Raw genomic sequence first — 24,495 nt, 5'->3', positions numbered from 1 at the left:
CCTAGTCATTTGTTGCTGCATTGTTAGGGATGAAATCCAGCCTGGCCCTAACCCACTGAACCGCACGCCCCGGCCTCGGCCTGGCGAACAGAGGAAGTCCCCGCCCCCGGTTGCCAGGGTGCTCTGTGGCGTCTCATTCTCATTGGCTGGCGACGAGCAAGGCGCGCAGCGGGAGGCCATTTCCAACGAGCTGGCGGGGGGCAAAAGATGGCGACGCCCCTTGGGTGGTCGCAGGGGGGATCTGGATCTGTGTGTCTCGCCTTTGATCAACTGCGGGACGTGATTGAATCTCAGGAGGAACTGATCCACCAGCTGAGGAATGTGGTATGGAGACCGAGCTCGGGGAAGGGCCGCACCCGACGCCTCACCGGTGGGGGCAGGGCCAGGCCCTCGTTGGCTAGAGTATACCACGGAGGGCGTTGTCTCGGCTGAGGGGCTCACCTGGCTGCCAGGGGTGGAATGGAGAAGAGCTGGGTGCCTTCCTGAACGTTAACCCAAACCGAGCAATGTTCCCCACTCTGCCTGGCTGCTGAAAGGACTGGCAGATCCTCATTGAACTTGAGTGTCTCCACTTTTAGGGGTAACCTCACTGACTATCCAAGGCTTCCTGCTCACTGAACCCAGATCATTCCTAAGCCGCACTCTCCAGTGTCAGATGCAGTGCGAATACAAACTTGGCCTTTCACAGTGCTGAGTTGAGGGTCTCCAAACCTTTCTGTATCTATTTGTTTCCGACCTCAGCTAACCGGAGCCAAGCATTGATTGGCGTCACAGGTTACCTCGGTGCTGGCCAGCTTGGAGATCACGGTTTTTGTTTTTTCTATTTTGGTAACAATATCGAGATGTGTTTCTATCTCAAAAAATAAAACTGGCTTCACATCTATTTTTCACTTTAATGATTTTTTAAGGTTATTTTAAAAAAGATTTATTTATTGTTATGTATACAGTGCTCTGCTTACATGTACACCTGCAGGCCAGAAGAGGGCATCAGCTCACATTACAGATGGTTGTGAGCCACCATGGGGTTGCTGGGAATTGAACTCAGGACCTCTGGAAGAGCAGCCAGTCCTCTTAACCTCTGTGTCATCTCTCCAGCCCCTCACTTTATTGATTTTTGTTGTTGTTGTTGTTGTTTGGTTTTGTTTTTCAAGACAGGATTTCTCTGTGTTAGCCTGGCTGTCCTGGACTCACTTTGTAGACCAGGCTGGCCTCGAACTCACAGTGATCCACCTGCCTCTGCCTCCCGAGTGCCTGTATTAAAGGTGTGAGCTACCACGCCTGGCCACTTTAGTGATTTTTAAACACTGTCTTCCCTTGTGGGCAGTTAGATTCTAGGGGATTATGAGAGGCATACTCTCAATGAAATGTATGTTGCTGCAGGCACTGAACTGCCTTCACTTCCCAGAGGGCCCCCAGATCTTTCTCTTGTCAGCTCACTTTGCATTTTTTTTTTTCTCTGCTTATCCTAGTTAGCAGTCTGAGCAACCCTGATCCTTCTAAAGCCGGGCCCAAGGGTCCTTCTGTGTGCCACATCGCCTACTGCTTTCACCAATGACATACACCGAGTGCTGCCTATGAGGCTGGATGCTCCTTGCAGGCAGTACTTAGAACCAGCCCTCAGTAATTAAGTCTTCTGTCCTAAGGCCTGTCAATTCCCGGATGCCTTGGTCCTTGGTCCATTATCCATCCTTTGTCCTGGTCGTTAGGGGGCATCCCCCTCCCACCCCAGCCCCAGTCCCTTCCTGAGCCAGGCTCTGTTGCAGATGGTTCTCCAAGATGAAAATTTTGTCAGTAAAGAAGAGTTCCAGGAAATAGAGAAGAAACTGGTGGTGAGTAATGGTCTCTGCTGACCCCTCCTCCCTGTGGCTGGGGCTGACTCCTCCTCCCTGTGGCTGGGGCTGACTCCTCCTCCCTGTGGCTGGGGCTGACTCCTCCACCCTGTGGCTAGGGCTGACTACTCCCTGTGGCTGGGGAGGGTCCTTGAGTGCTGCCCTTTTAGACCTTGTAGCCCTTGTAATGAGGCAGACCCTTCCTGCACCCTGGCTTCAGCATGCACCCCTGAGAAGAGGGGGTTAATTAAGGGATCCTGAGAGACCCAAGGTGGCTTGGGATAAAGAGCATGACCACCTCCCCTGCAGGAAGAGAAGGCTGCTCATGCAAAAACCAAAGTCCTCCTGGCCAAGGAAGAGGAGAAGCTGCAGTTTGCCCTCGGAGAGGTGGAGGTTCTGTCCAAGCAGCTGGAGAAAGAGAAGTTGGCCTTTGAGAAAGCGTGAGTGAGCGGGCCTCAGGGCCGGCGTGGAGGCCGGGGCCTCCTCTGCTTTCTGCCTGCTCACCCTTCCATTTTAACTTGTCTACCCAGGCTCTCCAGTGTCAAGAGCAGAGTCCTGCAGGAGTCTAGCAGGAAGGACCAACTCATCACCAAGTGCAATGGTAGGCGGGAGGCCCGTGCTGCCCCCCATGTTAACATTCATGGACTCTTTCCCAACAGCCCAGTGCCAGTGCCAAAATCAGGGTTGTACCCCAACTTCTGCCCCCGGCTGAGGATACAGGCAAGTCCAGGCGGGTCACACCTTCGAAAATGCCTTCAGGGACCAGGCAGGCCACGGAAGTGATGGATACAATTGGTGTGCGGTATTCTTCACAGCCATAAAGGAATGGGCTTGCTCCCATTTTACTTGAAACATACAACATTCTTAGTCCACCTTTGTTTTCTCCCATTTTTGATAAGTGTTAGAAATAGTGTACCCTATTTATGACCTTGCTTCAGGAGGAGCCATAGAGGAAGCCGTCCTACTGGGGGGCTGATCTCAGACCAGGATCAAGGGACTCAGTGGGAGTGGAGACTGGGGTAGTGAGAGCCGCGCCCCTTCCATGGGAATAGAGCCTAGGCTCGACAGATCGGTTTTTGTTTTGTTTTGTTTTGCTTTTTTGTTTTGTTTTAAGAATCTAGAAGCCAGGTGTTGTGGCACACATTTCTAATTCCAGCATTCAGGAGGTGGAGGCAGGGGGACTGGGAGTTTCACGCCATCATGAACTGTGTAAGCCCTTGTCTCAAAAACAAAAACGGAATTTACAGACCGACTTTAATGGAAACGTCTGAAATTGTCAGTGGAGGCAGCTGACTTAGGCAGTTTTAAGGTACTGTATTCACTGAGTGAAATATGTCTGGGCCACTGGATTTCAGCTCTGCCTTTCGCCACTTGCTGGTTCGGTGGGACACTGTGAGCTGAGGGCACAGCTACGTAATGTCCTAGGCTTCAGGAACACCTTCCATTTTCAGAGAATGCTGCACTCCTGTCACTTAGCCTAAGAAATAGCTGTGAATTCCATGCATGAAATCTGTTCATTCTCTGTCGGAGATCTTGAATAGGCCAACTTGAGCACAAGAGGGTTAAGATCCTTCCCTGTGTGGCTGGGCGTGGTGGCACATGCCCTTAATCCCAGCACTCGGGAGGCAGAGGCTGGTGGATCGATGTGAGTTCAAGGCCAGCCTGGTCTACAAAGTGAGTCCAGGACAGCCAAGGCTAATACAGAGAGATCCTGTCTCAAAAAAAAAAAAAAAAAAAAAAAAAAAAAAAAAATATATATATATATATATATATATATATATATATATATATATATATATATATGTATGTATGTATGTATGTATGTATATATGTATGTATGTATGTATGTGCTGGGCTTGAAATCTCAGCACTTGGGAGGCAGAGGCTGGTGGATCTCTGTGAGTTTGAGACCAGCCTGGTCTATAAAGTGAGTCCAGGACAGCCAAGGCTACACAGAGAGACCCTGTCGGGGGGGAAAAAAAAATTCTCTCCCTGCCTCTTGAGGCCATGGCAGCCCTAATCCACCTTCTGTCACTCCAGGTGAGCACTCCTGAGAAATGCCAACGGCTGTTCTCTTGATTAGGACAAGCAAGCTTAGAGGTATCATGGGTGTTTGAGCGTGGCTTCCTGAAGCCTAACTGGTAGTCACTGTCTCCTGTCCACTGTGCCGCTCCGTCTCCTGGGTCCTTTTCATCTCCCTTAGCACCTCCCCTACCCCGAGAACCTGGAGAGCTGGAGTCACCTCCTAGTGTAGCCAGAGACATCTATCTTATCTAGGCATTTCCTTAGACCAAACTCAGCCCAGTCCCTAAGGCTCTGCCTATGTTATGGGTCAGGGTCTGGCTACCTCCCCACAGAAATGCCAAAAGCACTCACCCAAGCCAGTATGGTGGACTGAACCTCACTTTTAATTAAAACTTCTACCTGGCCCTTTGTAATTGCCTGTTCTGGAACTCCCTCCGTAAATCAGGCTGCCTCTGCCTCCAGAGTATTGGGATTAAAGACATGTCTGCCACCCAGCTCATTTGTTTTTATATTTACATAGCTATTTTCCTTTTGTGTTTTTCTTTCCTTTTTTGAGACAGTTTCTCTCTATGTAGGTCTAGTTGACCTGGAATTCTGTATGTACACTAGGCTAGCCTTGAACTCACAGTGATCCCCTGCCTCTTGCCTCTAAGTATGGGAATTAACAGGTCTGTGTCACCATGCCCAGCTAGTCACAGATTTCTCATTCTCTTTCCCAAAAGAGGTTTAGTTGTAATTGATCCAGACTGCTCAGATGACCTTGAGACCCAGGCTCTGTGGCCCCATCCCATCATGCTTTCTGGTTTTCACTGATGCCTCTTTTCCTCTTTTCCACATTGTGCCTCTAGGACCAGATTCCACCTGAACTGCTAAATGCAGCAATGTTTCTGCATGGCCAGAGCCTGTGTTGTAGTTACCTCATTTTCTTCTTTCTTCTTTCTTTGTAGGTGTACTTGTCTGTTTGTATGTACGTGCAAGGCCCAGAGGCCAAAGCTAGGTGCCTTCCTCAGTCATTCTACACACACACACACACACACACACACACACACACACACACACACACACACACACACGCACAATGCATGACTGGTGCCCATAGATACCAGAAGAAGGCATCTGATACCCTGGGGCTGGAATTGCAGACAGTTGTGAGCTGCCATGTGGGTGATGGGACTTGAACCAAAGTCTTTTGCAAAAGCAACAAGTGCTCCTAACCTCTGACCCAACTTTTCCACTACCTAACATTATTTATTTATTTATTTTGGTTTTTAGAGACAGGGTTTCTCTGTGTAGCAGCCCTGGCTGTCCTGGACTCACTTTGTAGACCAGGCTGGCCTCGAACTCACAGCAATGTGCCTGCCTCTGCCTCCCTCCCGACTGTTGGGATTAAAGGTGTGTGCCAGCACGGCCTGGCTGCACCTGGCTTTTTGTGTGGATGCTCAGTATCCAGATGACGGTCCTCATGTTTGTTACGGGAGCATTTTATCAACTGAAGCACCTCCTCGTATGTGTTGATATGTGGGGGGCGGGGAGGGGTGTGCCTGTGTGCCTGTGTGCACATGCATATGGAAACTGGAAGGCAACCTCTAATGTCATCCTGAGGAGTGGTACCCTCTCAGTGGCCTGAAGCTCACCAACTTGGCTGCACTGGCTGGCCTAGAGAGTCCCAGGGATCCTCCTGCCTCTGCCTCTCCAGCACTAGGATATAAACAGATGCCACCACACCTAGAATTTTCACATGGCTTCTGGGGGCCCCACTCAGACCCTCAGGCTTATAAGTCGAGTGTCCCGCAGTCCAAGCCCTTCCCTAGTTCTCACCCTTCTGATTTTATGTGTGTCAACTTTAATGAATTTGGGCTTTTTAGCTTTATCTTACATGTATGGGTGTATTATCTGGTGTGCACAGAGAGTTAACTATGATGTGGGTACTGGGAATAGAACCCAGCTAGTGCTCCTAACCACTGAGGTCACACCCCTCATCCCCTCTGAGAGATGACAGCGCATGCATCCCAGGCTAGCCTCAAACTTGCTAAGGAATGACTTTGAGCTGATCTTCCTGCTCTCCGAATGCTAAGATTACCATCCTGTGCCACCATACCTAGCATTTCCTTTATTTTTCTGCCTTTAACAGTGTCAGGAATTGAATCCAGGGCTTTGCATGCTAAGCATAAGCATGGCTTTCTACCAGTGAGCTGTTTTCCCAGTTCTGTGCGACCTTATCGTCAGTAGGATTTCCCCCCCCCCATCCCCCCCTCATGTCATCAAAATCTCCCAGTGCTCCATGAAGGACAAGTATATAGACGAATGCTCTCAGATCCTTATAGCCACCTTGGATTTTGACCCAAAGCACAAAAATCTTTGTATCTAATGTGTGCTTAGTTAGGAGGGAGGCTGTCGTGCTGGAATAGGAGGGACTACTTACCTATGAGGAAGCAGGTCCGAAAAGCTGACTCAGCAGCTAATGCTGCCTCATCACACCTGTGCCTTCCTCAAGGGTGGCCTCATCTTGCTCTGATTGGATTCCTCTTCTGTGTGTCCTTTGTTTGCTTTTTCTTCTCTCTTTTCAAACTCAGAGCTTCACACATGCTAGGCGAGTGTTCTAGTAATGTGCCATGCCACCAGTGTTCAATTCCTCTTTATTTTTATCATTCATTCATTCATTCATTCGGAGACAGGGTCTCAGGTAACCCAGGCTGGCCTCAAAATTGGCAGGATGACCTTTGACTTCCGATTCACCTCTGCCTTCCAAGGGCTGAGATTAGTAGTATGTGCTGGCACCATCAGTTTAGATTCTGAGTTTTGGGGTTTTTTGGGGGGGGTGTTTTTTAGACTTATTTTATGTGTATGAGTGTTTTGCCTGCGTTTGTGTTGGTGTTTCATGTGTGTGTCCAGTGCCTGCGGAGGTCGGAAGAGGGTGCCAGATCCCCAGGTACTAGATGTCTAAGAACCACATGTGGGTGCTAGGAACCAATTCAGGTCCCATTGGAGAGCAGTTAGTGCTCTTACCTGAGCCATCTGTCCAGCCTCTACTTCCTGAGTAGACTCCTCTTTTGGGGAAGCTAAGCACATGTCTGATGGAGTCCCTGTATAGCCCAAGGCTGGCGGCTATGCAGCCTGCCGTTGATAAAGCTGGTTGAACTGAGATGGCCAATGTCGATGTCTCCAAGCCCAAAGTCCTTAGGGGACATCTTTTCCATCCATTCCACAGGAGACAGATCTATAAGCTAGGCACTGTTTTAGGTCTTGGGGACAACAGCGAGGAAGTCGTCGTCCCTGCCCTTGTGGACCTTATGTCCTAGTAGTAAAGATAAAAAGGTGATGGACGAGACACTTTCCACACGGGCACAAGGGGAAAGGGGGCAGGAAATGGGAATAGGAAATACCGAGCGGGTTGTAATCTCTAGACCAAGGGTCTGGTCAAGGAAGTGTAAAGATCTCAGGGCGGCACTCGAGGGCTGGGGCTTCGGAAGGCTCTCTGCTTCTCTCTGAGGCTTTTGCCCACCCTCACCTGCCTGAGGGGCACAATACATAATCATCGTCTCCACCTCCAAGATCCCATACATTTGCCGGTAGGGCAGGGTCTCATGGAGAACACCCATAATCCTAGTGTGAGGCCTGCCAGGCTAACCGGAGGGCAAGTTTAAAGCTAGCCTGGTCAACTTAATGATACTCTGCATCAAAACCAAGTAGAAAGTAGATGGATGTGCTGGTGCACCTGGGAGGTTGAGGCGGGTGGATCACTTGGATTTGAGGCTAGCCTGGTCTACGGAAGCAAGATCCAGAACAGGCAGGGCCCTGGGTTCAGTCCCCAATACAGAAAAACAAACTGGTTCATACTAAGGGACTGGCAACTGTTCAAGGAGAACCCTTGGGCAGGGAGAGTGAAATTCTGAAAAGCGCCTCAAGGGAAGACCTGAGAGATGGGACCCACCCCTCCTCCCTGCCTCTCTCCCCCACAGAAATTGAGTCTCACATTATAAAGCAAGAAGATATACTTAATGGCAAAGAGAATGAGATTAAAGAGTTGCAGCAAGTTATCAGCCAGCAGAAACAGATTTTCAGGTGAGGGGCCGGGCCAGGCTGGGGGTTGTTGATGGAATGGGGAGTCTGACATCCGGCCCCTACCCAGGGCTGTCCAGCCTACGACCAGCCGGCTCCATTGCAGGAATCACATGTCTGACTTCCGGATCCAGAAGCAGCAGGAGAGCTACATGGCCCGGGTGCTGGACCAGAAGCATAAGAAAGCCTCGGGAGCACGTCGGGGCCGTAGCCGTCAGTGTCCCAGGGAAAAATAAAATGCTGGTTCTCTTCCTGTTCTCTAGCACTAATGCCCAACCTCTACACTCTGTTCTGGGGAGACCAGCTCTTCCCTTCCACCCCTGTGGGTCCCTCCACCGAAGGAGGCTGCTCTGTCTGCCTCCTGTAGCAAACCAAGGCACCAAAGGCTGCATGGGACACAGGTCTGGGGACCACCATGGGCAGCCTCTCCTGACCTTAGGCCCTGCTGCCACTGCCCTCTGGAATCCACTAGAGCCGATGGGAGTAAGTGGGAACTGGGTCTTTGTGGTCTAGTGGGAACTGCAGCTTGCTACTGGTCATTAGCCCCAGTCAGCCCAGTTGCACCCTACCTTAAGTGCGATTCTCTGGGGTTGGCTCTAGGGTTAGGGTTAGGGCAGAATGGAGTGTGTATGTCAGCCCTGACCAGAGACTTCAAAGATGATTCCAGGACCACAGTGAACTGAGAAACCAGAAGCCATCAGGTAATAAGAAGATGTGTATACTATCTACACAAATCACACCTGCAAGCCGGGTGTGGTAGTGGACACCTCTAATCCCAGCACTCAGGAGGCAGAGGCAGGTAGATCTCAGTGAGTTCAAGGCCAGCCTGATCTACAAAGAGAGTTCAGGATAGCAAAGGACAGTTCCAGGACAGAGAAACCCTGTCTTAGGAAACAAAATCAGGTCACACCTGCACCTTCTTACACTTCAGGAAAGCAACAACAAAACCACAAAGAGGAGGGAAGTGACAAAAGCGGGAAATGCAAAAGGGCAGCCTGTCCAAGTTGTCCAAGTTGCAGGTCTTGACAGGATAAAAGGCTAAGTCCGTTCAGAAGCCATCACTGCACCCTAGGTGACCATGGGGAGCACAAGATCCACAAGACTAGGGTTCAGTCTAGCCTGTGCTGGGTCACTGTGAGGGCGAGTGCAAAGGAGGGGCCAGTTCTCACATCAGGGCCCCTGGGGCCTGAGTCATAGCAGGGCCTTCAAGCCAGAAGTTAAGGACAAGTGCCCTAAGACGATGACAGCTGGCCACTGCCTCCCTACCAGGGAAGGAATAGGGCCTTGTGGGCCTGACGCTTCAGAGGGAACCCTACAAAGGTTGATTTGTTGCCCAGGTTTGCTCTCGGTGCTAGGCAGCTTGCTCCAGGCCGCTCTTCCCCGTGGGCCTAAACGGTGAGTCTACCAGTACCTACCTCAGGAGAACCCTCTGGTTCTCCCTACCTGTCAAAAGTGGTGTGGAGGTGTGAAAGAAGTCATGGGGGGGGGGGGTTCCTTGCCATGTTGGGGCCTGAGGATGTGGCATATTCAAGATCTCGAACCCTAAACTGCATTTCAGGTAAGCCCCTTGCAAGGGCAGTTTTCTCACCTGTGATAGGTAGAGTTGGGCCTAGCTGCTGGTTCCTCGCTAGGCTTGCCGCCCTAAGTCTGGAGCCCCGCCCCCGCGTTGCGCCTATGCTGGAAAAAAGTTAGGCATAGGGGCTTCACCCCATAGGGCCCACAGCTTAGGTCTCTGCTGCCAAAGCCGCTAGCTCAGGGGTGGACGCTGGCGCTTTAAGACGCTTTGACCCCGCGGCATCCAGGCGGGGCGGGGACAGTGCGGGCGCCACTGGCCCAGGCAAAGGACGAGTGGTAGTGCTAGGTGTCCTGCTCACCATGCTGACTGCGCTCGCCCGGCCAGCCCTTCCTGGGCTCTCAAGGCGGCTGCCTGCCCCTACGCGGCGTCAGGACTCATCCAGTTCGTCCGGCTCCTACCACACAGCTCCGGGTTCCCCGATGCCCCCGGACGTTAGGCCGGACACAGAAGGCCCGGGGACTTGGCTCTGGGTGGCCCCTGGGCGGGGGGCGGGCGCGCAGCCTGTCCTGTCCGTCAGCGCCCAGAATAGCCGCCAGCAGCAGTGCTCCGGCTCGGGTTTCCCGCGAGGCCCGGGCTCCGGCCCGCAGCTACCCCGACCCCAGCTGCGCATGCTGCCGTCGGGGGAGATGGAAGTCATCTTCGGCGCGGGGCCTCTGTTTAGCCGCTCCGATGAGGAGGATCTGGAGGAGCAACAGCGGATGGCGCCTGCCTTCAGCAGTCCCTTGCTGCCTGGGCCAGCATCTCCTGCCCCTGTGTCGCCGCAGCCGCAGACCCCCGACGGGGGCTCTCGCTGGGCCACGTACCTGGAGCTGCCGCCCCGCGGGCCGAGTCCTGCTGTCTCAGGCCAGTACGAGTGTGTGGAGGTGGCACTGGAGGAGCGCACCCCGCCCGTTAGACCCCGGACAGTGCCAAAGCGTCAGATCGAGCTGCGTCCGCGGCCTCGGAGTCCCTCGCAAGACAGTCGCGCGCCGCGTCCCCGACTGCTCCTGCGCACCGGCTCCCTGGACGAATCTCTGAGCCGCTTGCAGGCCGCGGCGGGCCTCGTGCAGACGGCGCTGGCCAGAAAACTGGGTTCTGCGGTCCCGGCCCCCAGCAACGTCACTTGTAGGTCTACCGGGAAGGAGGAACGCACGAACCCTCAGGAACCCGCACACAGCACACGGGCGGTCCTGCAAGAGGTTAAGTCTCGGCCACCCCGCGCACACGATAGTTCTGTCTCTACCAGAGCCCCGCGGCCTTGGCCTAGCCTCCGAGAACGAGCGATTCGGCGCGACAAGCCGGAGCCCGGGACCGAGCCTCTGGGTCCAGTTAGTTCCAGCATCTTTCTGCAATCAGAAGAGAAAATTCAGCAGGCTCACAAACAGGAACCCAAGACCCAGTTGCCCCGTGAGACTACAGACCGAACCGTACCGAGGGCACGGAGTCCCCCTTTCCATACTAGAGGTTCCCGGGTGGTTCCCAGTAAGATTGTGAGGCCGAGGAGCCCATCTCCTTCGCAGCAGGCTCCAAACGGGGCTGTGCGGGGTCCTCGCTGTCCATCTCCCGAGAACCGCTCAGAACCTCATAGGACTGTTTGGAGAATGAGTAGCCCATCCTTCCCTGGAGCATCCTGTGCGTGGGAAAATCGGAATGCAGCCGTCGAGGAAGACGGCAGCAGAAGGAGCCCTTCCCCTTCGCCTCGTTCCCAATGGACTCAAGGTGTCCGTAGAGTTGAGAACCCTTGTCCCGAGGCTCCTCTGTGGAAGGTCCCTTATTCGATAGGCGGAGATGCAGTAGGGCTGAGTAGGGACCCGTTTCTGCCAGCCTTGATCCCATGGGAGTCGCGCCATCCTAAAGAAACGCGTAGCCCATCGCCCCGAGAGACACGGGGTCCTATTGTGCAGAGCTCACCCACGGTATTTCGTCAGAAAGCTATGAATGGCCTAACTCAGGAGTTGGAACCGCCTACACCATCAGCACCTGGGACGCCAGAACTCACAGAGGCGCAGCAGTGCCTGCTCACACTGGAGAATGCGGATATTGCCTTCAGAGGGGGTCAGCGGTCTCCAGATGTAGATACATCGGAACCGGCCCCAAAACATCTCACAAACATCCTGGACGACGACGTGAGCCCAGAAACTTTGAGCTCGGGAGAAGCGGCTTCTGGGCGTCCGCGCGTGACCATTCCGCGGCCGAGAGACGTGCGCAAGATGGTTAAGACCACTTATGCTCCAAGCTTCCCGGCAGGACTCCCCGGCTCCGGGCTTCCCGCGCCTCCCGCTGACACTTGCGGGGAGGAGGGCGATGCATCCAAATCTCACGAGCTCCCAGCGCTGGAGTCTCCCGCTCCGGCTCATTACACTTCCATTTTTCTCAAGGACTTTCTGCCGGTAGTACCTCATCCCTACGAGGTTCCAGAGCCTTCACTCCATGCAACCCCTAAGGAGGCTCCCCAGTCCAGTGGCGTCCCGAGGCGGAGGGCGGAGAACAGCACCGCGAAGCCTTTCGCACGCAGTGAGATCCGCTTGCCTGGTGCTCTAGCCTTGGGCCGGCGGCAGGAGAAAACCCTGGGTGTCCAAGGTCGCAGTCCTGAGGGAGAAAACCCGGATGCTGAGGCCCAGTGCCTGGTCCTGGACCGCGAGGGTCGAACCAGCCCCTTAGGAGGCACTCGCACCGCGATCCAGTGTTGCCCTTTACGACCAGTAGGGACCGGACCACCTCGTCCCGGCTCCCCGCAGACATGTCCGAACTCGAGCCTTGGGTCAGCACCGGAATTGGAGACGCCGCTCGTGGCTCCTGCAACTGCCGTCCAGGCGCCCCTCCCACCGGATCCTCAGGCGACGGCGGCCAGGACCGCCGCACCCTTCCCGAGAGCTGCCTCTGCGCCTCCCACCGACCGGCTCCCTCCTGCATCTTCCCTGGGGATGCGGAGACCTCCGGGACCCGCGCCCCCTGGGAAGGTCCTCGTAGACCCGGAGAGCGGTCGCTACTACTTTGTGGAGGCGCCGAGGCAGCCGAGGCTGAGGGTACTCTTCGACCCCGAGAGCGGGCAGTACGTGGAAGTGCTGCTGCCACCCTCGCCCTCTCCCTCTCGGCCCGCCCGCCAGGCCTATGCCCCGCTGGGCGTAGGGCCGGGCCTCTACCCGCCCGCCTATGGGCCTATCCCTGGCTCCTCACTGTCCCCGCTGTCCCCAAACCTGCCGGCCCTTGGTAGTCTCCAGCTACCCTGGGCCTCTGAAGCTGGGCCCCTGGAGGGGATGTACTACATGCCCTTGAGCGGGACCCCTAGTCCGGCTCCACCGATGTTTTTCTGTGCCCCGCCCTCCAGTTCGGGTCCCATCCAGTCCAGCAAGGGTTCCGTGTTTCCTTTGTGAAGCTTCAGTGCCAATCCCCATAGAGTTGGGTTCCTTCCCTAGAAGGCTTTGGAAGTTCCAGTTTCCTGTCTCTTAACTTTTTCTCCCATCAATTCTTTGGCCAGTTCCAGCCAGTCACCAGACCAGAGGTGACTTTAAGAGAATAAACCTGCTCTCTGGGCTGATATTGCTAGAGCATCGTTAGCAAATGGCTGGCTGGCTCCCCACCCCCCACCCCTATCCCCCATCCCCCAACAAAAACGTGTGTCCCTTTCCCAAACCTTCCCATGGTGTGGTGTGTTTGTGTAGATGTGTGTGTGCAGGCAAGCAAGGCAAGTATGTCAAAGTGAGAAGCCAGCCTAAGAGGTGTTGGGGGTTCCCAGAATAGCAGGTGTGGAGGCAGCAGGGGCCGAGGGCTGCCTGTGGTGAACTGTCTGTATCTCCCTAACCCTGGGCCCAGTTGAGTGGGAACAGGGCAGTGGGTGCTGCTGAGGTGGAAAGGATGGGCAGCAGCCATCAAATCTGGATTTGAGCTTTGTCCTGGGAGCCTATGGGAGAACGCAGTTCGGGCCCAGGCTAGCGTGGGGCTAAGAGGGGAGCTATGAGGCTAGCAGGTGGAGGGGAAGCATGGAAGTTGTATGAGGTGTGGAGAGTCAGCCCAGGAGCTGGGGGTGAGAGGACTGGGTGAGGTGGCCCAGGATCGCTGTGGTCCCTGCAAAGACAGCCAAGGGGACAAGCAGCCCTTTGGCAGAAAAGCCTGCGGAAGAGTCTAGGAAATCAGGAAAGGCGGTGAAATCATTCTTTGGCCCTTCTGTTGCTAAGGGTGACTAGGGACAAATGGTGAATTAAAGAATGTCAAGTGATCAGTAGTCGTTTCTCTTGGCTGCCCATTGCTGGAGATTGACAGGGCAGGGAGGACAAGAATCTAGCAAAACAAGTTACTTTAGTATGGGGAATTATAATTGTTTAACCAAGTGGATGAACTTTATAAAACAGCTGTGATAGCCGGATGGTGGTGGCACGTATCTTCAATCTCGGCAGAGGCATGCAGATCTCTGTGAGTTCAAGGCCAGCCTGGTCCACAGAGTGAGTTCCAGGACAGCGAGGGCTTTTAGACAGAAACCCTGTCTCGAAACAAACAAAATGGTGTGACCACCAGCCAACAGTGCACAGCAGGGAGCTCAGATCCTCCTTCAAGCCCCACTGTCTGTTTTCTGGAGACCCTTGGAGCTGAGCTAGCCCCTGTTGAAGCTGTCCCCACCCAGGTGGACATTAGAATCACCAGGATGACAGGAAGAAAGGAAATTGGGCGGGTTGTCACAGGGATGTGCTCTTGGTGACTGGACGGTGGACAAGAGGAAGGATGTTTCTATATGGAGAAGGCCAAGGGGCCCTGACACCTTAGCCAGTTCCATTGTCTGTGTCCTTCCAGGAGCACAGGAAACAGTGCCCACAGAGGGACTGTCCCTCTCAGCTCCTCACAGCATAGGGAAGACCTGTGTCCTGAGCCAAGGGTAAACTGAGGGCCAGAGGATAATCTCTGTGAGGTGGAAGGTGATCTCTGGGCCGTATTGAGGCTAAAATGACTGGGCTTTGCTGTAGGGGTCTTTGACATGAAGTGTTTGGGGAAGGGCAGTTCCCACTAGAGGCAGTGTCAGGGTTGGCGTTTGATAGCTTTCCGGTGTTCAGCCTTTCTGGTGTTGGAGTCTCTCTCAGCCTTCCCCTAGACTGGAAATTGGCTAAAATACCGAGTCAATACAACCTCAACATGTCTCCCAGAGACACTGGTCCCTGTGGCATGGAGGGACCAGGGACTGGGGCCACCCCTAGAGTGCATCATCTCATCCTGGTGTGCAATACATAGCTAGCTGGCCATGGAGAGCCATGGTGGCTGAAATAACAGCTAGTGTATGGTCCGAATTTCCTGCTGCCACCCTTTTAAAACAAAACAAAATAAAGCAAAACGAAAACCCGCTTTTGCCTGGCATGGTGGTACATGCACCTTTATTCTCAGCACTTGGGAGGCAGGGACAGATGGATCTCTTTGAGTTCAAGGCCGGCCTGGTTTACAGAGCAAGTTCCAGGACAGCCCAGTGCTATCTCAAAAAGCCCAATCAATAAATAACACTTAAAAATGTTTATTTTTACTTTATGAGTGTTTGCCTGCATGTATGTGTGTGCATCCTGTGTATACCCGAGACCCACGAAGGCCAGATGAGGGTGGTGAATCCCCTAGAACTGGAGTGAAGAGATGGTTGTGACCCACCATATGAGTGATGGGAACTGAACCCAGGTCCTTAGCAAAAGAAGCGAAGTTCTTAACCACTGCGCTGTCTTCAGCTTGCAGCCTCTTAAGCACTCCCCCACCCCCACCCCCTGCCACATGCACACACACAAAGCCCTCCTCCATGCCTGGCTCTAGCCTGGGTGAAGGGGACCCTAGGGTTGTAGTAAAGAGACCATGTGGCATACACTGTGGTTTCCCCGGTTTCACTACAGTGAGAGCCCTAGGCCAGCAACCACACCCATGGCCACATTCCTCCTGGTGGCTGAGTGACCAGTGGGCACTGGGGACCACTCTCAACACAGCTTCTCTAGCTGGAGGGTTTGTCTCTTTTCTCTGAGCTTTCACATCCACTGTAGTAGAATAAAAGATGACTGTAACCGCCAGGCATGGTGGCCGCACGCCTTTAGTCCCAGCACTCAGGAGGCAGAGGCAGGTGGATTGCTGTGAGTTCAAGGCCAGCCTGGTCTGCAAAGTGATTCCAGGACAGCCAAGGCTACACAGGGAAACTCTGTCTGGAAAACCAAAAAAAAAAAAAAAAAAAAAAAAAGATTGTAACCAACCACCTTGCCCAGCACAGGCCTTACCACTTGGTCAGGTCACAGTATGTAATATCCACCAGCCACCAAGTGTCCTCACTCAGCCCCAGCCCCTGTCCTTGTATCTTCATCCCCTATATGTAAAATAGAGCTGAGTCAGCTGGAGGTAGGGTCCCACTGTAGAAACTGCCTGCGTGGCATCTCCAGGGCCCTGGGGGAAGGGAGGAGATCCAGAGAGGTGTCAGTTCCCTATTGGTCTAAACCACAGATAACTCAAATGCACATCTGCACCTCAACCTCGGCCCATGCTCTACAAGGTAACTTCAGAGGCCATGCAGCTGCCCCTGCCACTGCTGCTTCTGTTGGGGTGCAAGGCTATCCTGGGGAGCCTTGGGGATAAGGCTTCACTCTCAGCTACAGCTCCAACACTGGATGATGAGGAGAAGTACTCATCTCATATGCCGGCTCACCTGCGCTGCGATGCCTGCCGGGCTGTGGCCTACCAAGTAAGCTCTGCCTGTCCCTCCGCCTGTGCTCAGACCACGCCATCTACCCCAGACTCTACCATTGGCCTTTAATCCCCAGCCCTCAGCCCCAAGCAGCAATCTTTCCAGGACTTTATACACTCCCCCTCCACTTCACTTTAGTGGCCATGCCTCAGTTTACTCATTTGCCTGGTCACCAAAGGGCAGACGATCTAAGATGCCTCCATCTTATCTTGTCACCCCAGGGAATCACTCATTCTCTTATATTCCTCCCTGTCTGTCCCCTTTTTTTGTCTCAGCACCCTCCCCAGGTCCCTGAGATGCCTTTACTTTACGCGTGTTGAATACGTGTGTATCTATGTGAGCTCACCATGCTTGTCCCCTCTCAAGCATGCCTGTGTGGCCATGCTTCTGTGTGTGTGCAGGGTGAGTGAGTACATGTGTTATTAAAGACGGGGCTCTGGTTATTCTATTTATATGTTTATTATTACTGTTATTATTATTGGCTTTCCTTGTTCTCATGATTTAAAAATAGCATGTGCAACTGGGCAAAGTGTGCCCTGAAGGAAGGGTCAGATCTTTCACACAGCATTTCCTCCCCTAGCCCCAGAAAAGTAAGTCCTGCCCAAAGGGCCCAGCCTAGCCTTGGGGCTTAGAGGGGGGCCCCTGCAGCCTGCCTCGCAGGTGCTTCCGGTGCTTCTGTCTCAACAGCTCCCTTGCCACCTCATTCTCCCCAGAGACTTGGGTGTCTGTCCTCCTTTCCTTCCCCCAACTGACTACCGCTCCCAAAGTCCTGGCTCCCAGCACCTCTCCTCATTCCAGATGGGACAACATCTGGCAAAAGCAGAGGCTAAATCTCACGCTCCAGACTCCAGTGGAATGCGGGAGCTAAGGGAGTCGGAATACACGGATGCCCTGGACCGGACCTGCTCTCAGAACTGGCAGTCGTGAGTTGCCAATCCAGTCCCTGCCACCTTCCTTAAGGGGAAGGGCGGGTGGGTACAGACCTCCGGCCTCCCTCATACCCAGTCCATGAAGGCTTTGGCCTGGGGGAAGGCTGGGCTGAAATCTGGGCAAGAGCTGCTGCTGGGAAAACGTGGGAAAACAGATGGCCACAGAAAGGTCACTGTGAGATCCCGGGCCTTGTACTTAACTGTGTCTTAGCTCAGCAAGCATCCGGCCAGTATACTTAACTTAGAATAGGAGCAAGTCCCTCCCCGGCCTGGCCCCATTGACCCTGTCCCCTTTGCTTCCCACTGCCGTCAGCTATGGAGTGCACGAAGTGAACCAGATGAAGCGGCTCATGGGCCCAGGACTTAACAAGGGGCCAGAGCCAAGCATCAGTGTGATGGTTACTGGGGGTCCCTGGCCCAATAGGTAATGACGGTTGTGGGAGAGGAGTTTGTGTCGCCCCCCCTCCAACTTCCCTGTGGGCAGGTTAGAGTTGAAGGTGCCTGTTGCTCCCTCAGGCTCTCCATGTCGTGTTTCCACTACCTGGGAGAATTCGGAGAAGACCAGATCTACGAAGCCTACCGCGAAGGCCATGAGACTCTGGAGGCGCTGCTGTGCGGGGGCGCGCAGGGGTCCTGTTCGCAGGAGAGCCAGGGCCCGAGAGAAGAGCTTTAGTCCAAGCTGCCATACCTCTGGATCTTCACTACCTTTTTATTTTTGGAGACCGACTCTCATCACGTAGCCCAGGCTGGCCTTGAATTTGTCCTGTTGCCTCAGTCTCGAAAGTGCTGCAATTACGCAAGCGCCTTTGTGTTTGACCCTCCCATTCCTTTCCGCCCCTTCAGTGGTGCTGAGGAGAGTCTGGGAAGCCTGGCTCTTGCGGTCAATCTTTTTCCTTCACCCTTCTCTGGGGCACTGGGCTGGGCCCCGCTTTCTACTTTTAAATAAAGCTCACTGAGCTTGAATCCTCTCTGTGAAGGGGTTTGGGGGTTGGGAGTAGGGGGAGGGGAGCAGACAATTGTGTTTCTGTTGAAGTTCTTCCCAGCAGGGCCAAAGGCATCTCACTCCACCCACCTAGAAGGGAGCAAGTGAGGAAAGGATCCAGTCGCATGCTCAGGGCCAAACACTGCAGGTCTTTAAGAGTCATGAGATGAGAAAGCAGGACAGCCACCTTGTGGCCACCCAGGCACTTCTCACTATCTGTACCCATTTAGACAATAGAGGCTCAGAACTAAGAAGTGAATAAAAATGAGGACATGGCTGCTCCTACATATGGTTGAGGAGAAGGGATTTATTTATTTATTTTTGAGACAGGGTCTCTCTGTGTAGCCTTGGCTGTCCTGGATTCACTTGTAGACCAGTGTGGTCTTGAACTCACAGAGATCTGCCTGGGATAGGATTACAGGCATGTGCCACTGTGCCTGGATAGAGAAGAGTTTTATTGTAGTTATGAGGGAGAGAACAGCCAAAGGTGTCTGGAAGAATCTGAACTGGATGGGGCAGTTCAGAGAGGAGGTGGGGCAGGGCAGCTGGGGTGGTGGTGGTGGTGATGGTGATGGTGGTGGTGGTGGTGGTGATGGTGGTGGTGATGTGTGATGGTGGGTGGTTGTGGTGATTGGTGGGTGATGTGGTGGATGGTGATGGTGGTGGTGGTGATGGTGGTGGTGATGGTGGTGGTGATGGTGGTGATGGTGGGGATGGTGGTGGTGGGGATGGTGGTGGTGGTGGTGGTGATGGTGGTGGTGGTGATGGTGGTGGGGATGGTGGTGATGGTGGGGATGGTGGTGGTGGGGATGGTGGTGGTGGTGGTGAGGGTGGTGATGGTGATGAGAAAGGACACCAAGAGCCAAGAGCAGAACACCAAAAGAACCAAGAGAAGAGCAGAAGATCAAGCTGAAATGGCAGGTTTATACAGGAATGAGAAGTTGGGGTAGGGAAGCCCTGCCCCTGGGCTGGAGAGGTTTAGGTGGGCAGGGTGAGAAGTCTGGGCGGAGTCACAGGCACTGAGTGAACCTTGTCCTGGCTTTTGTTGGGATCTGACAAGTAACAAACTGAATGAAGGCTGGGCTGACTTGGAACGTTGGAGCAATGTTGCTGCTGGATGAATTGGGGTGTCTCAAGCAAGCCTGAACTCCTAGGCCCCGGGAACTGCACTGGTCCCCAGTACCCCACTGTGTGGATCAATTCATTAAGGAATTGTTAGGGTCCAAAACAATCCAAGCAGACACAGGAGTCCAGCAAAGCAAGATCTTTCTTTGAATTAGGCAGCAGAAACTGGCCAGTCAGGGACAAGAGCGCAGACTCGGGAGCTGAACTGAGACCCCGACCCAGACTGGTACAGACTTTTTAATCTCCAAAACCACAAACATCTGGGCCAAGTTATAGTCACAATTTTCTATCAATCAGAATCATTTCTTCTTTCATGGTTAGGAACAATCTTTATGTTTGGGGAAGCAAAAGAAGAATAAAAGGGAAGTTGGCTAGCCATCTGGAAAGCTCCCCCAGAGCCTGGGGGCTTGAACTTAACTTCACCTTCCGATCAAAATGGAGTCTGAAAACAAAATGGCAGTGCTTAGGATAAGTCTCATTTGTTTGGTCCCAACAGAATGAAAACACCGCAGCTTCCTCCTGAATTAATTTGACCAAGATCAAGTCCAAGTTTAAAGTCTTCACTTCTCTCTCTGAATTTTTTGATTGTCTATAGTCTGGCTTCTGGCCTGGTTGTAATCTGTCTGTTGTGTGTGTGTTTGTGCTTAAACTGTACCTGTCCCTAACAAAGGGCTTGACTATCGTTTACTTTGAGATAAAGTTTCACTATGTGGCCCTGGCTGTCCTGGAACTTCCTATGTAGACCAGGCTGGCCTGGAACTCACAGAGATCTGGATTGCCTCTCTTTCCCAAGTGCTGGGATTAAAGGTGTGTGCCACTACACTGAGCTAGGCAGGAGGGATTCTTTTTTTTTTTTTTTTTTTTTTTTGGTTTTTCGATACAGGGTTTCTCTGTGTAGCCTTGGCCATCCTGGACTCACTTTGTAGACCAGGCTGGCCTCGAACTCACAGCGATCCACCTGACTCTGCCTCCCGAGTGCTGGGATTAAAGGCGTGTGCCACCACACCCGGCCCAGGAGGGATTCTTTATAGAAATGTGCAACAGTTTTACGAGGGAACAGGCCACTTTACTGCATCCAACTGACCCAGACTAGTAAATAAAGCTGCAAGCCGATGGCATCAACCCACATCAATTTATTGTTTTCAGGTGTTTCTTAGCCTGTTGGCCATTTTCAGTAGTTAATCACCACCACAAATACATACACACATGCAACACTATTCTGGGTGAGAGCATTGAAGAAAACATAATTTGAAGTTAAAGCTATGCATCCTTTGGTTTGGGTCGTAAAAGCTCATTGTGTGGGGTTGGTTACGGTGCTCTCCTAAAGAAAGGCAGGTTAGCCAGGTGTGGTAGCGCACACCTTTAATCCCAGTGCTCAGGAAGAGAGGCAGGCGGATCTCTGTGAGTTCAAAGCCAGCCTGTTCTACAAAGCAAGTCCAGGAGAGGCAAGGCTACACAGAGAAACCCTATCTTGAAAAAATAAAACAAAACAAAAAGGAAAGGCAGGTTAAATTTAAGCAGGCAAGCTGGGCGTGGTGGTGCATGCCTTTAATTCCAGCACTCAGGAGGCAGAGGCAGGTGGATTGCTGTGATTTCCTGGCCAGCCTGGTGTACAGAGGACAACCAGGGCTCTGTTACACAGCGAAACCCTGTCTTTTTTTTTTTTTTTTTTTTTCCGAGACAGGGTTTCTCTATGTAGCCTTGGCTGTCCTGGACTCGCTTTGTAGACCAGGCTGGCCTTGAACTCACAGCAATCCGCCTGCCTCTGCCTCCTGAGTGCTGGGATTAAAGGCGTGCGCCACCACGCCCGGCTCGAAACTCTGTCTTGAAAAACCAAAACCAACCAAACAAAAATACTTAAGCAGGCTGAGCAAGTTCATAGTAGGACAGTAGGTTAGCTACATAGTCTTAAATGACCTTACTTAAAAATATATATATTTAATTTATTTATTTGTATTTTATGTACATTGGTGCTTTGCCTGCATGTATGTCTGTGTGAGGGTGTCCAGTACCCTAGAACAAGAGTTACAGACAGTTATGAGCTGCCATGTGGGCGCTGGGAATCGAACTCAGAACTTCTAGAAGAGCAGCCAGTGCTCTTAACCGCTGAACCATCTCTCCAGCCTCCTAAAGGGTATTATTAAACTTTTCTGTGAAGGTTGCCGAAAGTTCAGCCTATTGGAGGGCCAAGATATATCTTTATTAAAATGCATCACTACACCCTACATCCCATCTAAGGATCTCAATCAGGTTTGGTTTTTCTGTCAGTTAAAGAATTAAAAGGCAGGATGTGTGTGTGTGTGTGTGTGTGTGTGTGTGTGTGTGTGTGTGTGTGTGTAGTGGACGTGAACATGTTTTTGTTTTGATCCCAAGTGTGGGATATGTAATAGATGTATACATGTTTTTGTTTTGATGAGGAACAGAATTGTAAGAGAACAGGTGATGTTTATCCACTAGAAGATGAACCTCCTCTTGTGGGAGGGCTTAGTTTTTGCCAGCTGAAACACATCTTAGTGCAGACAGATATATAAGAGCCCAAAACAGGAGGGAGAGGCTTTTGGGGTCTTGGTATTGTTTGGCTGTTCATCACTTCATTTTGAGTTGGGACTCCGGGTTCCGGCTGCTGTTCCAGGTTCCAGCAGCAACTTTGGTGGAATTGCTGGTCTGCTGAAATCCTGCCGACTACACCAGAGGAATCGCTCCCAGGAACTGAGTCCAAAAAGGTCTACTTCTCCTGTTCCCATTAACCTCTTTTTCTCTCCTATCTAGGGTAGGTGGGTTGGAAGGGAGGTATGAGCATTACAGAACCTCAAATAAAGTAGGTTTGGGAAAGATCGGAGCCTACGGGGTGGGGGGGGGGGATCCAGAATGTAACAAGTAGTGTCAGAGAAATCTGGAGCCCTGGGGGAAGCAGCAGGCAGAAGCAGTGGAAGAAAGGCAGTTATTGAGGTAGGAAAACACACACACACACACACACACACACACACACACACACACACACACACACACACACACACCAGGCACATAGAGAAAAAGACAGGGAAAGACAGGATGGTTGATTGACCCACAACTGTTTGTCCTGATCCAGCTTCCGACTTGTTGAGCCAGGTCATCAGCAGGAGACATGCTCACAAGAGAAACCACCCACAGGGCCTCGGTTTTAAACTGCCAGATTTTGTCTTAGGTCAGGAGGACGATCATTTTGGAAGTTCACCATCTTTATTACCTAGTCATACCCGCCCTCCGTCCCCACCACCAATCCGTCTGCCTACCACTGAATATGTCTGTTAGGAACATAGGTGAAACCATTTTGTCTGACTTGGAATAATGTAGTTCCTGCAAGAGAGGAGCCAACCACAAGGTGGGATGTGAGCTAAGTCCTAGCAGGCTTTGGTATGCTAAACAACTAAAAACAGCATTGATAGGCTAATGAACAGCTCTAAGAGGTGAACCCCGATGGCACAAAAATAATGCCCACTGAACAATACAAAAAACTGGAAATTTGGAGGTGACTTGAGGACCAAACTGCCATGCTCCTCAGTTGGGCAGCTCGCGCCTCTGTGCAGATACCAATTGGGAAGGGGAGATAGGGGCTGGCCACTGTGTAACTCTGGCTTTGGGTGTCCAGCACCAATGCTGAGCTCACACGTGCCCTCCTGTCAGCACTAGGCACTGGCAGGAGTGCTCAAGGGCCTTCTGGGACCTTCAGCAGTGCCATCCCCCTGCCTGCCACAGATGAAGTACATCACGGTGGATGCCAGGCAAGCTTGCAAGCCACCAGAATATTCTAACCAGAAAATTCCCTAGTGGAACATTAGCTGCCCCGTGGACCATCCAGCTGATGAGACGTCTGTTTGCATGAGATTACTGTAACCTTTACAATAGCATAGTATTGTAAAGAACGTTTACGTAATTGCTGAGCGGCTCTCAGCTCCTGGGGGCGGGGACGCACCTGGGATGTGCTTTCCACAGTGTCTGAGGCCTAGCCTCTGACCATCACTTGTTCTAGGAGCTACACCTTGCTGCTTTGTTGCCTGGCCCTCACCCTAGAGAGAAATCTAGGAAACCAGAAAGCCAGCACCCAGGTTGCTGGCCCAACCCTTAGGAGTGTCAACTGTGGGTGTGAGCAGGTAACTGCCATGAGGGCCTGGGCTGGGGGAGATCCTGTCTGATGTCACCAGGGAAACCAGGGGTTTCTGCGTGGTTCTTAGTCTTGGTTTTGTTTTTTTCTTTTTGGTTTTTTGAGACAGGGTTTCTCTGTGTAGCCTTGGCTATCTTGGACTCGCTTTGTAGACAAGGCTGGCCTCGAACTCTTCAATCCACCTGCCTCTGCGTGCACCACCCTGGCTACCTTGCCCTGAAAGTTTAAGGTGAAGAGCAGGCAGTGTCAGCCATGTCCTGCAGCAGATAAGGACGGAGGAGTGCTGGGGGAACCTGAAGCAGTTTGTCGTGGTCCTAGAGCACAGCATTTCAGCCTTTTGTAATGGATAAGGGACAAAGTGTCTTAACTACTTCCTGCTGACAGTAGGGCGGCCGTAGGGGGTTTAAATGGCTGAAATGTTGGCCAGAAGAACAGGCTGTTGCATTGGCTGTCCAGGGTCTGAGAACGTCTGCAGCTGGGAAGGGCAATGCAGATCCAGCTGGCAAAATTTCTGAGGTTGGACAGGAACACTTGTGGGTAGCTGCTTTGACGATGTCCCAGATGTAGGCGGTCTGGCAGGACACTGGAACATATATATATATATATGCAGAAGACAAAGTTAGCAGGTTAGGCTCTTGGGAAAGCAAAGAGAAAAGGCTTGAGACAATGCTGACAATTTGTAAAAATTTTGGGAGAGCAAAGAAAATGTCTGGATACCCATATTTCCTTCCATTTTACCTGAGGAAAGGCTCGAACATGGGAGAGCAAAGAAAAGTTTTGGACACAGGGAACTTCCTTCCATTTTATCCGATTGCTGACAATAATTAAAACAGTTTAGTTTCGGATCTGTCCAAGTTTGGTTGCAGAGGCATGTAAGCTTAGAAGCCCTTAACATGGGCGCAGGGATTTGAAATTCTCAGAAGGCATCCCGGAGGAGCCTGGAGAAGCAGCGAATGGGCTGTTCCCCTTGGGGAGAGTAGAAGTCAGTGTGACCTGTCAGGGTGTCCCCTGAGCAAGGTTTAATTTGATGAGATTGGAACAACTGTTTCCAGCAGCTTGTCAGTGCTGGTCAGAGACCAAGGGCATGGCCCGAGAGCAGACATGGTTACCTAGCGCTAGGGTTTCAAACTGGTGTGTGTGTGTGTGTGTGTGTGTGTGTGTGTGT

The 24,495-nt window shown here is 52.4% G+C and overlaps 3 protein-coding genes across 3 annotated transcripts; all 3 read left to right on the top strand.

Annotated features, from left to right (window-relative positions):
- The first annotated feature begins 136 nt into the window (after nucleotides 1-136).
- On the top strand, nucleotides 137-8,172 carry Spata24 (spermatogenesis associated 24). Its single transcript, XM_051163794.1, has 6 exons — nucleotides 137-324; nucleotides 1,764-1,829; nucleotides 2,139-2,269; nucleotides 2,360-2,430; nucleotides 7,814-7,916; nucleotides 8,020-8,172. Exons 1-6 carry the CDS (start codon nucleotides 208-210, stop codon nucleotides 8,147-8,149), a joined length of 618 nt encoding a protein of 205 aa, XP_051019751.1. The 5' UTR covers nucleotides 137-207; the 3' UTR covers nucleotides 8,150-8,172.
- Nucleotides 8,173-9,421: 1,249 nt separating this feature from the next.
- On the top strand, nucleotides 9,422-13,052 carry Prob1 (proline rich basic protein 1). The gene has a single exon (XM_051163782.1). It carries the CDS (start codon nucleotides 9,789-9,791, stop codon nucleotides 12,840-12,842), a length of 3,054 nt encoding a protein of 1,017 aa, XP_051019739.1. The 5' UTR covers nucleotides 9,422-9,788; the 3' UTR covers nucleotides 12,843-13,052.
- A 2,780-nt stretch (nucleotides 13,053-15,832) lies between these two features.
- Nucleotides 15,833-17,918, top strand: Mzb1 (marginal zone B and B1 cell specific protein). Its single transcript, XM_051163803.1, has 4 exons — nucleotides 15,833-16,150; nucleotides 16,952-17,076; nucleotides 17,396-17,506; nucleotides 17,599-17,918. The coding sequence occupies exons 1-4, from the start codon at nucleotides 15,950-15,952 to the stop codon at nucleotides 17,753-17,755; spliced, it is 594 nt and encodes a 197-aa protein (XP_051019760.1). The 5' UTR covers nucleotides 15,833-15,949; the 3' UTR covers nucleotides 17,756-17,918.
- The last annotated feature ends 6,577 nt before the right edge of the window (nucleotides 17,919-24,495 follow it).

Source organism: Acomys russatus, chromosome 20 (genome assembly GCF_903995435.1).
Source record: "Acomys russatus chromosome 20, mAcoRus1.1, whole genome shotgun sequence".
Lineage (NCBI taxonomy): Eukaryota > Metazoa > Chordata > Mammalia > Rodentia > Muridae > Acomys > Acomys russatus.
The sequence above is the reverse complement of the archived record's forward strand: the minus strand, read 5'-3'. Positions and strand labels throughout refer to the sequence as shown.

Coding starts and splice junctions, on each gene's coding strand:
- Spata24 (XM_051163794.1), top strand. CDS start 208: ATGGCGACGCCCCTTGGGTGGTCGCAGGGGGGATCTGGATCTGTGTGT. Junction 1,830..2,138: donor AAATAGAGAAGAAACTGGTG/GTGAGTAATGGT, acceptor CCTCCCCTGCAG/GAAGAGAAGGCTGCTCATGC. Junction 2,431..7,813: donor ACTCATCACCAAGTGCAATG/GTAGGCGGGAGG, acceptor TCTCCCCCACAG/AAATTGAGTCTCACATTATA.
- Prob1 (XM_051163782.1), top strand. CDS start 9,789: ATGCTGACTGCGCTCGCCCGGCCAGCCCTTCCTGGGCTCTCAAGGCGG.
- Mzb1 (XM_051163803.1), top strand. CDS start 15,950: ATGCTCTACAAGGTAACTTCAGAGGCCATGCAGCTGCCCCTGCCACTG. Junction 16,151..16,951: donor GCCGGGCTGTGGCCTACCAA/GTAAGCTCTGCC, acceptor TCCTCATTCCAG/ATGGGACAACATCTGGCAAA. Junction 17,507..17,598: donor GGGGGTCCCTGGCCCAATAG/GTAATGACGGTT, acceptor TTGCTCCCTCAG/GCTCTCCATGTCGTGTTTCC.